Source organism: Aotus nancymaae, unplaced genomic scaffold (assembly GCF_030222135.1).
Source record: "Aotus nancymaae isolate 86718 unplaced genomic scaffold, 86718_ANA_hifiasm-v0.15.2.pri h1tg000004l, whole genome shotgun sequence".
In the NCBI taxonomy this organism is placed as follows: Eukaryota; Metazoa; Chordata; class Mammalia; order Primates; family Aotidae; genus Aotus; species Aotus nancymaae.
The window spans coordinates 33,012,543-33,025,768 of NW_026988415.1; the positions used below are offsets into that span (position 1 = coordinate 33,012,543).

At 34.7% G+C, this 13,226-nt stretch overlaps 1 protein-coding gene across 2 annotated transcripts in view; it reads left to right on the forward strand.

Moving 5' to 3' along the window:
* LRCH2 (leucine rich repeats and calponin homology domain containing 2) overlaps positions 1–13,226 on the forward strand; it is a 111,502-nt gene that overhangs the window by 48,882 nt on the left and 49,394 nt on the right. For both annotated transcript variants that reach the window (XM_012451783.3, XM_012451784.3), the window contains exons 6-10: positions 3,209–3,342; positions 7,805–7,892; positions 8,196–8,307; positions 8,493–8,590; positions 8,686–8,744. In XM_012451783.3, the coding sequence (XP_012307206.1) occupies positions 3,209–3,342; positions 7,805–7,892; positions 8,196–8,307; positions 8,493–8,590; positions 8,686–8,744 (491 nt within the window). The remainder of the gene's footprint in view (positions 1–3,208; positions 3,343–7,804; positions 7,893–8,195; positions 8,308–8,492; positions 8,591–8,685; positions 8,745–13,226) is intronic.

Genomic DNA, 13,226 nt, shown 5'->3' on the forward strand with positions numbered 1-13,226 from the left:
ATTATCAAATGTGAGGTAGAGAAAGGTTTCAAACATGCAAGGTCTTAGAAATTTTAACTCCCATGTACCCTTTCTTAGGATGCTAGCAGAGGGTGTAATATACCAAAGTGAGGGAGTAAACTAAAAAAGGAATTCATCATGTCTGAGACTGACAGATATGCATAGGCCTAGTAAGCAGCAGTCAGTAGTTTGGAGTACAGGAGTTGTAAAAATAAAAAAGGAAGAAAGAAAGAAAGAACAAAAAGAGAGAGAGAGACAGGAGGGAGGGAGGGAAAGAAGGAAAAGAGGGAGGGAGGGAGGGACTTGATGTGTTTGTTCACATGGAGAGATGTTTTATAGTTCTGTCAAAGTCAAGATGAGTTTATAATAGGCATATAGAAGGCCGGGCGCGGTGGCTCACGCCTGTAATCCCAGCAATTTGGGAGGCCGAGGCGGGTGGATCACGAGGTCAAGAGATCGAGACCATCCTGGTCAACATGGTGAAACCCCGTCTCTACTAAAAATACAAAAAATTAGCTGGGCATGGTGGCGCGTGCCTGTAATCCCAGCTACTCAGGAGGCTGAGGCAGGAGAATTGCCTGAACCCAGGAGGCGGAGGTTGCGGTGAGCCGAGATCGCGCCATTGCACTCCAGCCTGGGTAACGAGCGAAACTCCATCTCAAAAAAAAAAAAAAAAAAGAAATGCATATAGAACATTTTTCAAAAGAGAGAGAAAGAAAGGAAGGAAGGAAGGAAAGAAATAGAAAGAAAGAGAGGACTTAATGTGTTTGTCCACATGGAGAGATGTTTTATAGATCTGTCAAAGTCAAGAATGAATTTATAATAGGCATATAGAAAATTTTCCAAAGGAAAAAATGGGGCCATAAATTACTTTAGAAAAAACAAAAACTTATAGAGAAAGGAAATGTAATCCTATTACTCTGTGGAGTTTATCTGTGAATATTTTCTTGGTCATAATAATGTAAATACTGGATTTCGATTTAGTGAAAAATTGGGACATAGCTATAAAAGCAGACATTTATATAGTACTTACTGTGTTACAGACACTGTTGAAAATGCCTTACATATATTCAACTCATTTAATTCTTATATTAACCCTGTAAAACATGTACTGTCATTACCCTCATTTTACATATAAGGAAACAGGCATAAGAGCTAAATGACTTGTTCAAGGTCCCATTGCTAGCATGGGTTAGAGCCAGGATTCAACCTAAGGCAGCGTGACTCCAGAGTCCATCCATTTAATCACTATGTTATGCTTCTGCAGAGAGAAGTATTTTATGTGAATTGATAGGAAGTGGGGAGGCTGGGATGGTGGTGGTGGTGTGCATAATATAAGAAATCCAAGTTCTCATCTTCCTTAGTGAGACTCCAATGAGTCTACAATTGAAAAATTTAAAGCAAATAGCAGTAGAAGTATGTTATTTATAGATATGAAGGCAAATAGCAGAAATTCAAGTAAAAGAGTTTAAAGTGGGAATTCGATCTTAGAGATTGAAAGAAGTAGAATGGGCCGGGCACTGTGGTTCGTGCCTGTAATCCCAGCACTTTGGGAGGCAGAGGTGGGAGGATCCCTTGAACCTAAGAGTTCAAGAACAGCCTGCGCAACATAGTGGGACCCTGCCTCTGCAAAATATAAAAAAGATTAGCCGGGCATGGTGGTGCATGCCTATCATCCCATCCCAGCTAATCCTGGAGGATCACTTGAGCCCAAGATGTCAAGTCTGCAGTGAGCCATGTTTGCACCACTGCACCCCAGCCTGGGCAACAGAATGAGACACTGTTTTCCAAAGAAAAAAAGAGAGAGAAGTAGAATGGAAGATGATGTCTTGTCAGCTTTGTAATTACTTTTGAGTTTTAAAAACTGTGTATGTGAAGTACTATGATAAAAAGTTAAAATATACAAAAGGGAATGATTTACCAGATCTTAATTTGGTAATTAAGATAAATTTTTGTTTGGCTTGGACATATAATAGGATACTATCTCAGACATTTTAATTTTAGTACATTTTAGTTGATAATATTTAATAATAATTTGTAATAGAAAATGAATTATGATATTTAGCACATTTAATTGGTAATTAATATATTTCTATTCTAATAGCTCAAAAGTTTTAATTTTCCTTTTAAATGAAATTTTTCAGTGGTCAAGACAGACCTAGTATCTGTTAGAATTATCTAAGAAACATTCTTCCTTTTGACCTGGAATGATAATTACTTTTTAATGTTCTTGTCTTATGGTTTTCTTTGTTGATTTTTTACACATGAGGTAAGCTTATGTGAACCCATAAAATGTTATATTTTTTATTAGAATTTCGGGAAATATTTATTTGCTGTCACTCAGTGACTGTAATTAACCTTGGTAAAGCTAACTTACAGTTTTCTTACCTCTCATTTATAGTGTTTTTACACAGCATATCTTTGTTCACATAGTATTTTATTCCTCATTATTCATTGTCTCTATAGCCAATGAAAGTAATTTCTAGGATACTATTCTAGTTGAATTGACCATTGTTTTATTATTTTAATCTTATGAGCCTATCTTTTAAGAAATTCGTTTTTCCTATATTTACATTTTTTAATATTAGCCTTTTTCCAGTGTTTATGCCAAACTTCTTGATGAGATTACTTTAAAGAAGACAAAAAATTAGCTGAGTGTGGTGGCGTACACCTGTAATCCCAGCTACTCAGGAGGCTGAGGTAGGAGAATTGCTTGAACCCAGGAGGTGGAGGTTGCAGTGAGCCGAGATTGTGCCATTGTACTCCAGTCTGGGCAACAGGGCGAGACTGTCTCAAAAACAGGAAAAAAAAGAAAAAAAGAAAATAATTCCATAGATTATTTATTCTTTTCTTACCATTCCAATTATTATATTTCTTTTCAGTTTTTCGAATAAAGAACACTTTTATGAGTTGTAAACTTTATATTGTTTAATAGTTTGTACATTCTGCTTTTAACAACAAAATTCCAGTGAAATACCGAATTTAACTTTTTAAAATAAGAACAGAGATGGCAATAGAATTTTAACTGGTATCAGTGTTGTCAGATTTTTCCACCTGGTGTCAGAAGTACAAATTATTTAAATATGCAAAGTATCAATCAAGATTGTGATGTCTCAGTGTAATTTGAGACAATTGACTAGTTGAAAATGATAGACATCATTTATATTTGGAAGTATATAGTTAAATTGCCTTTATTTTTTATTCACAGATATGCTTAAAGGGTAAGGTGCACATATTTAAATACTTAAATATTCAAGCATGTTGCAGGATGGATAAGAAACCAGATTCCTTGGATCTTCCATCACTGAGTAAACGAATGCCCTCCCAGCCTCTCACAGACAGGTAATGTAAGATTCTTACAGTTTCATTTGATGATTGCTGTCTTCTCTTGTTATAAAATATACTTATTAATCTTGAGTGTTCTGAATATATTTAGGCTGATTGGTTCAGCATGAAAATCAATAATTGGCTGAAGCTAAATATCACCATCATAGAATGAAGTTCTAGGATACTAGAATAATTTTGACATTTTCTCAATTATTTAAGTTTTAGTAGTAAAAATGTAAATGTTTGACATTATAGTACAGAAACACTAATTTCTCAGCATGTGATGAGTATTAATTTACTTTTGTGATCACTGTATTGTACATTTGTTACAACAAGTAAAATTTGACTTTGAACAGAGATGATGGAAGAGCAAGACTTTTGGGGAGTACATTTTCCCTTTCATCATAGTCTTTATGTCTGGATCAAAGATGATATATCATAATATCATCTTTGATATAATCTGATGAACATCTTTGATATTCTTTATGATTTCAGTGGTTTGATTCCCATGAGATTTTGAGATGGTAGATTCAATATTCTGTTTTTAATTCATCCTTTCAAGATGTAGATTGGTCTGAAAGATTTTATGAAAGTGTAAATCCATGTAGTAGTTTAGAAAATAACCTGGAATAGGGTGAGACTACAGAAAGCTAGACCATGCCCTTGCCTAAAATATTTGAAGATTCGTCATTGCATATGTGATAAATTTTAGATTGCTTTGAATGGCAATATAGTAAGTACTATTGTTGACAGCACAAGTTCTTGAATTCCCAAATAGGACTTTTGCTTGAATATTTTTATTTTGTAAGTAGAATTAAGTATCTAAACATTAGATTTAGTTCTTAAAGATTATTTTGTTTAATATTATGAATTGTATTAGGCCAAACAATTGCTCCAAAAATTGGAATTAAGACATATTCTAATCTCTTAATATGCTTTATATTTATTTTAATATGAATTTATTTTTAGTAATGGCATGTACTGTTTTAGTCATTTATTTTAAATATCAGTTGGATGCTTACTGGTAGATTCAGTTATGTTTTGTTGAATGTCATATATGTTGGTCTTGGCACTCATGGTGCTCACAGTCTAGTGGAGCAGGAGTCAGTGAATAAACAAAGCAAGGAAATACCACACTTACAAAATTTCAAATTGTATTCAGTGCTATGAAGGAACGTATTTCAAGAGTGTGGTCAGGGAATGAATAAAAGCCAGCTCTGTGAAGAGCAAAGGTAAGAGCATCTTAGGCACAAAGAATGACATTACATGGCCTTAAGTTAGGAAGGAACTTGGTGTGTTCAAACAACTGAAAGGGGGCCAACATGATTGAAACAGAGTAGCTGAAGGGGAACAATGTGATACAAATTGATTTAGAGAGGTAGTCAGAGTTCAAGTCATTTGGGTGCTTTGTAGGATGTGGTCAGAAGTTTGAATTTTACTTAAAGTACAGTGGGAAATCATTGGACAGTTTTAAGTGGGGGAATAACATGATTTGACTCATGTTCCTTTTTTTAAAAAAAAACTATTTTGGCTCATAGCAGAATAGATTGGAAGTAAGCAAAAATAGAAGCACAGGGACCAGTTGAGTTGTTGTAGTACTGCCAAGAAATCAGGGGGTCTAGAATAAAGTGATTACAATGGAGATGAAAAGAAATGGGCAGAATTAAGATATATTTTGGAGAGATTCTGTAGCAGGACCATTCAATAAAAATATAATATGAGACACATATATAATTTTTATTTTTTTGTTATCCATTTTGATAAAAGTAAAAAGAAATACATGTTATTTAGTTGAGTATATCCAAAATATTATCATTTCAACATGTAATTAATGTGAAAAATTGGTGAGATATTTTACATGTTTTTAAAATATTAAATCTTTGAAATCTGGTATGTATTTTACATGTATAATGTGTCTCAATTTGGAATGGCCATATATAGCTACTGGCTACTTACCGTATTGAACAGTGCAGGTCTATAAAGTGGGTTGTCAGTTGTGTTAATTTCTCACTCACAGCCTGTATTGAACTACTTAGAAAATTCTTATATGTGCTTTCCACTTTCATACTCAGGCTCTTGGCTATATGGTTCTTACCACCTAGAATGCCCTTCTATGTCTTGTCTGTTCTGTAAACTCTTTATTATACATAGATAGTCATTACAGTAGTTACATATAATAGCTTTTAGAGTCAGACATAATATGGCTTGTCAGGATCATCACCTGCAGGGGTCTGTCCTGCAGACCCTGATTCAATGACGAATGAACAAAGTATGCTGACACACAGATATTATGCTTTGCCAGTTTGACTGGGTGCCCTGGCCGCTTACAGACTCCCTGGAGAGTGCTGGAAACAGTTGCAACCACTAGCCTTTATTCAGCATACATTAAATGACAAAAACTCTTAGTCAACACCACTAGAGGTTAAAGATTAAAGGACAAGTTCCGAGGCCTAAAGCAAACACCATTGGAGTATAATATCCCTGGTCAACTTCCCCACCCCAAGAGAGCCATCTGGAATGATCAAAGATTAATTTTAGAACCACACGACTAAACAAGTTAGTTAGGTAAACTCCTCACATTCCTTTGTCTCTATTCTAATTTATTTAACTAAGGGGACAAGGCTACTTCAGCCAAGAACTATAGAAAAAACCCTTAGGCCTTCCAAAAGGGTTTGAGACTATATTCTATAACTTTCTCTAATATTTTTCCCTTAATATTTTTACCACCACCCTGACTGAACTCCCACAATGGCTTTGAAGCCCTTTTATGACTCCTAATAACTGTATGTCCTTGAGTCTGAATGTCTCTGGTCCTTAGTTTTCTTATATGTAAAAAGGAAAATAATCACACAGGTGCTGTCAGGATTAAATGAAGCAATGTATATAGAGTACTTAGTGCAATGCCTTACCCATTATATTCCCTCAACAAATAGTTTGTTATCATCCTTGTTATTTACTACAAATACATGGATGTATTTTGTGCAGTGCAGTCAGATGGATTTTGGCTCTAATAGTGGTTCAACCACTTAATTTCTTTATGGCCTTGTGTAAGTTATTTAACTTCTCTGAGCCTGTTTTCTCATCTAAAATGTTAACCGTACCCTCTTCTACAGTTGTGAGAATTAAATATGTGCCTGGCAATTATTAGTTCAATAAATGATAAACAGTTAATGTTACAGTTTTTCCCCTTGGGAAGTTAACTTTTGTAAGCTTTATTATCTTTATTTGTAAAAAGAAATAATAACTTTAAGACTGTAAGAATTAGGTCTAAAATATGAGGTGCATTGAACACAGTACATAACACAGTGTAGACACTCAGTGAATGCTAATAGTTATTGCCTGTCTTCATCCTCAAGACTAAGCTAAAATGCCACATTCTTGAGTGATGCCTTTCCTAACTTTACCAAGGAGAATTAGTTGGCCTTTTTTTTTCCTCATACCACTTTGTATTTACCTTCATCATAGTCTTCAAAACAGTTAAACACATTTATTTTTCCTCTGGTCTGAGAGGTCTTTGAAGGCAAATTTAAAAAACTTTATTTTCTCTTAAGCATTCAGCATAGTACCTGATACTTGGTAGGTGCTTCCCTTAATTTATTGATACACTTCTGAAAAGTACAAAAGTCAGTTTCTTTTTTTTTCAGCATGAAACTGTTTTTAGGAGAGGAATTATAACATAGTGATTATGACCAGGGACTTTAGTGCTAGATAATTGGGGATCAAATTTGTACTGCTGGCTGCAAGTTGTGTGTCCTTGGGTAAATTGCTTAATCCATTCCAGTTTAAGTTTTCTCATATATAAAATGAGAAACCACTGTCAATTTGCTACAGTTTTCACAAGACATATGTAAGGTATTGTCTTTTAAACATTTAGCGCAGTTCTTCATACATAATAAGTGGTCATTGTAGACTGTGTGATGAAATTGCAAATTAAAGTAAAAAATACTTTGCTTCCTAGGTGGCATTTTTGTAATTCAGAAATTTGCAAGAGCAAATGGAATTTGAAAGTATTGGATTGCATATTCCATACTTTGTAGCCTTCTTTTTTGCATCCTCTCTTAAGTATTAGATGGACATTATTTATACAAATGAAATATATTTTTAGAGCCAATGGAGAGTAAACCGTATAAATTGAAAGCTCTGTGATGAAATTTGACAAACCGATGTCAAAAACAGGTCTTCTATCAAGATAATGTTCTAACAAGGCAGCCTGATTTTCTGAATATCTGAGGAGAAATAATAGATTATTGTTAACAATTGGCACTTTAGAGTATATGAAGGGAACAATATTGCATGAATGGCATGAATAAAATGTTTCGTAGGAAGAGTTCTGATATTTTTCTCCTCAAGACCTTAATTAAGGATCTTAGACATCAAGAGTATATATTCTGTATTATCTAGGAAAATTTTAGGTCAAGTGTGCATTATCTATTTAAGAAGAAAACTCTAACTGCTCTTAGGATTTCTATTTCCATAGTATGGAAGATTTTTATCCAAATAAAAATCATGGCCCTGACTCTGGAATTGGAAGTGATAATGGAGAGAAACGATTATCCACAACAGAAGTGAGTATTTTCTATTGCTGATCTATTCTGTTTTACAATTTTATTAGAGCATTGAAATAGAGACACTTGTGTATACTTGAGTTTTATTTTGCTTGAAATTATGATCTTTATATTTTATGACTAAAACCGAAAAAGGAGGACATGCTGATTTTTAAAGCTGAGCAGTAAACCTTATGTTAATTTTGGGTTTGAGAACTGGAGATGTAAAGCAAACATTCTGTAATTCATATGTAAAATTGAAGCAACATAATTCATATCATATGTTGAAAATGCTTGGTTTTACTTTTTGCTTATTCCTTTTAGCCATCAGATGATGACACAATCAGCCTTCATTCTCAAGTCTCAGAATCAAATAGAGAGCAGACCTCAAGAAATGACAATCACACAATAGGAAGTAAGACTGATTCTCAGAAAGGTAATTCATATGGTACCTGCTATTTTTGTTTCATGTACACAGCCCGCATTAAAAATGGGCTTTGAAAAATTATATTGTCTTTAGCCAACTCTTATATTGAGAAAATACACATTTTTCTAAGGACAGCAATGTCAAGCATATAGTTTACTACGTACATTTTCTAATAAATATTAATCTATACCTAGACCAGGAGGTTTATGATTTTATTGACCCCAACACAGAAGATATAGCAGTTCCTGAACAGGGAGATGCACATATTGGATCATTTGTATCTTTCTTTAAGGTAAATAAAACTTTGAACAGATATTAATAGCATGTTCTCTTGATCTTATAAAAGTGGACTATGCAATTTAAAATGATAACTTTCTTTTCTATAAGGGAAAAGAAAAATGTTCTGAAAAGTCTCAGAAAAATGAAGCATTAGAAGACAAAAAAAGGTAAGCACATATGAAATTGAAGTGTTACTTATAAGCACTTGAGCCATTATTAGATATTCCTACTTGAAAGAGTACTTGAAAAAATATGAATTTTTATTCACTTACCTCTTACGTTTAGATAATTTGTAAATACTGCACATGTCTGTATTTCTCAATTAAACACAAAATTATAGTAAGTGTTCGAGTGTAGGATATGCACTGTTTTTCCCCCTGAAGTGTAATAATGACTTCTATTATTATTACTGAGGAGGACTATACCGTCACATACATTGCTTCATTTGAGCTATTTAATGACCCTCTGAAATAGTTGGTATTGATATCATTTTACCAGTAAAGATACTGAAACCAGGAGTTTTAAATGTCTGGAACTCAGATGTACTGTCTCTTGTTCTATTGCACTTTCCATTTTGTCAGGCTGGTTATGACTTTTAAGGGTACTTATGTCCATATTTTATTAAAATAATTGTGCTTTGGATCTTTTCTGAACCATTCATCTTATAAAATGATGGAGTATCACTTACCACATTTTTTCAGTTGCTCCTTCAGGTTGCTTTATAGCTGCAGAAAGGAAAGAAGGAACATTTGGTGAATACCTAGCATGTACCAGGATTGGTACTATGTGCTTTCTTATGTTTCTCATTTAATCTTCATTAAAATCCTACAGGATAGATATTGACGTCATTTTTTCAGGTGAGGAAGGTGAAGTTCAAAGACTAAGTTTTATGCCTAAAACCACTTAGCTAGTATCCACTAGTACCTAGAGTGTCAATGTAGCTCTCTTTGATTTTTAAACTTTTCTCTTTTTTCTACATTATGCTGCCTCCAAATGACTTCGTCAGTAGATTTTAAAAGTTGTTCATCATCTCTGATGCCCTGTAAGGAGGTACATTGCTTTGTCTTGAACTCTTCAGATTTCATTCTTTTACTTTCTCACCTCATCTAATGAGGCAAATTGCTTAAACTTAGGAGTCACCTGTGGCATATATGATGTGGTAAAGTCACAAAGATTCATGGTTTGATACTGTTTTTAAAGTGAAATGCCTTTAAGATAAAATAACTAGAATTTGGATAACAATTTATTTTACAATTTTTTTGTTCTCTTTGATAAAAATGATATATTAATATTTTCTGGGAAATTTTCCAAACTTAGTTGAACCTATTTTGGATTTTCTTTATTTAGATATTTTATATACATATTTTTAAAATCAAAATAAATCGATAAAAACAGGATGTTTCAATTAAATGACAAAATTTTACATTTTAAATTTATGTATTAAGACAGGCCATAGAGAACTCAGCAGTCCTTATTATTTTATTTTTATTTTTATTTTTTATTTAACCTGTTTTATTTAACTTTTATTTAACTGGTTTTCACAGACTTTTTAGGATTTTTTTTTTTTAAGGATCACTTTTTTATTTTTTATTCTTTTTATTTTTATTTATTTATTTTTTATTGCATTTTAGGTTTTGGGGTACATGTGAAGAACATGCAAGATTGTTGCATAGGTACATATGTGGCAGTGTGATTTGCTGCCTTCCTCCCCTTCACCTATATCTGACATTTCTTCCCATGCTATCTCTCCCCAACTCCCCACCCCCCGCTGTCCCTCCCCTATTTCCCCCCAACAGACCCCAGTGTGTAGTGCTCCCCTCCCTGTGTCCATGTGTTCCCATTGTTCAACACCCACCTATGAGTGAGAACATGCGGTGTTTGATTTTCTGTTCTTGTGTCTGTTTGCTGAGAATGATGATTTCCAGGTTTATCCATGTCCCTACAAAGGACACGAACTCATTGTTTTTGATGGCTGCATAATATTCCATGGTGTATATGTGCCACATTTTCCCTGTCTAGTCTATCATCGATGGGCATTTGGGTTGGTTCCAGGTCTTTGCTATTGTAAACTGTGCTGCAATGAACATTCGTGTGCATGTGTCCTTATAGAAGAACGATTTATAATCCTTTGGATATATACCCAGTAATGGGATTGCTGGGTCAAATGGAATTTCTATTTCTAGGTCCTTGAGGAATCACCACACTGTCTTCCACAATGGTTGAACTGATTTACACTCCCACCAACAGTGTAAAAGTGTTCCTATTTCTCCACATCCTCTCCAGCATCTGTTGTCTCCAGATTTTTAAATGATCGCCATTCTAACTGGCGTGAGATGGTATCTCAATGTAGTTTTGATTTGCATTTCTCTAATAACCAGTGATGATGAGCATTTTTTCCTGTTTGTTGGCCTCATATATGTCTTCTTTTGTAAAGTGTCTGTTCATATCCTTCAGCCACTTTTGAATGGGCTTGTTTGTTTTTTTCTTGTAAATCTGTTTTAGTTCTTTGTGAATTCTGGATATCAGCCCTTTGTCAGATTGGTAAAGTGCAAAAATTTTTTCCCATTCTGTTGGTTGCTGATTCACTCTAATGACTGTTTCTTTTGCCGTGCAGAAGCTGTGGAGTTTGATTAGGTTCCATTTCTCTATTTTAGCTTTTGTTGCCAATGCTTTTGGTGTTTTGGTCATGAAGTCCTTGCCTACGCCAATGTCCTGAATGGTTTTGCCTAGATTTTCTTCTAGGGTTTTTATGCTATTAGGTCTTATGTTTAAGTCTTTAATCCATCTGGAGTTAATTTTAGTGTAAGGTGTCAGGAAGGGGTCCAGTTTCTGCTTTCTGCACATGGCTAGCCATTTTTCCCAACACCATTTATTAAACAGGGAATCCTTTCCCCATTGCTTGTTTTTATCAGGTTTGTCAAAGATCGGATGGTTGTAGATATGTTGTGTTGCCTCCGAGGCCTCTGTTCTGTTCCATTGGTCTATATCTCTGTTTTGGTATCAGTACCATGCTGTTTTGATTACTGTAGCCTTGTAGTATAGTTTGAAGTCCGGTAGTGTGATGCCTCCGGCTTTGTTCTTTTGGCTTAAAATTGACTTGGCTATGCGGGCTCTCTTTTGGTTCCATGTGAAGTTTAAGGTGGCTTTTTCCAGTTCTGTGAAGAAGGTCATTGATAGCTTGTTGGGGATACATTGAATCTGTAAATTACTTTGGGCAGTATGGCCATTTTCACGTTATTGATTCTTCCTAACCATGAACATGGAATGTTTCTCCATCTGTTTGTGTCCTCTCTTATTTCGTTGAGCAGTGGTTTGTAGTTCTCCTTGAAGAGGTCCTTTACGTTCCTTGTTAGTTGTATTCCTAGGTATTTTATTCTCTTTGTAGCAATTGTGAATGGCAGTTCGTTCTTGATTTGGCTCTCTTTAAGTCTGTTATTGGCATATAGAAATGCTTGTGATTTTTGCACAATGATTTTGTATCCTGAGACTTTGCTGAAGTTGCTTATCAGTTTCAGGAGATTTTGGGCTGAGACGATGGGGTCTTCTAGATATACAATCATGTCATCTGCAAATAGAGACAATTTGACTTCCTCCTTTCCTAATTGAATACCCTTTATTTCTTTTTCTTGCCTGATAGCTCTGGCTAGAACTTCCAGTACTGTATTGAATAGGAGTGGTGAGAGAGGGCATCCTTGTCTAGTGCCAGATTTCAAAGGGAATGCTTCCAGTTTTTGCCTATTCAGTATGATATTGGCTGTTGGTTTGTCGTAAATAGCTTTTATTATTTTGAAATACCTTCCGTCAATACCTAGTTTATTGATGGTTTTTACCATAAAGGGCTGTTGAATTTTGTCAAAGCCTTCTCTGCATCAATTGAGATAATCATGTGGTTTTTGTCTTTGGTTCTGTTTATGTGGTGAATTACGTTTATAGACTTGCGTATGTTGAACCAGCCTTGCATCCCAGGGATGAATCCTACTTGATCATGGTGGATAAGCTTTTTGATGTGCTGTTGCAATCGGCTTGCCAGTATTTTATTGAAGATTTTTACATCTATGTTCATCATGGATATTGGCCTGTAGTTTTCTTTTCTTGTTGAGTCTCTGCCGAGTTTTGGTATCAGGATGATATTGGTCTCATAAAATGATTTGGGAAGGACTCCGTCTTTTTGGATTATTTGGAATAGTTTCAGAAGGAATGGTACCAGCTCCTCTTTGTATGTCTGGTAGAATTTGGCTGTGAACCCATCTGGACCTGGGCTTTTTTTGGGTGGTAGGCTCTTAATTGCTGCCTCAACTTTAGACCTTGTTATTGGTCTATTCAGAGTTTCGACTTCTTCCTGATTTAGGCTTGGGAGGATGCAAGTGTCCAGGAATTTATCGATTTCTTCCAGGTTTCCTAGTTTATGTGTATAGCGTTGTTTGTAATAATCTCTGATGATGGTTTGAATTTCTCTGGCATCTGTGATGATATCCCCTTTATCGTTTTTTATTGCATCTATTTGGTTATTCTCTCTTTGCTTTTTTATTCATCTGGCTAGTGGTCTGTCTATTTTGTTGATCTTTTTGAAAAACCAGCTCCTGGATTTATTGATTTTTTTGAAGTGTTTTTGTGTCTCTATCTCCTTCATTTCTGCTCTGACCTTAGTT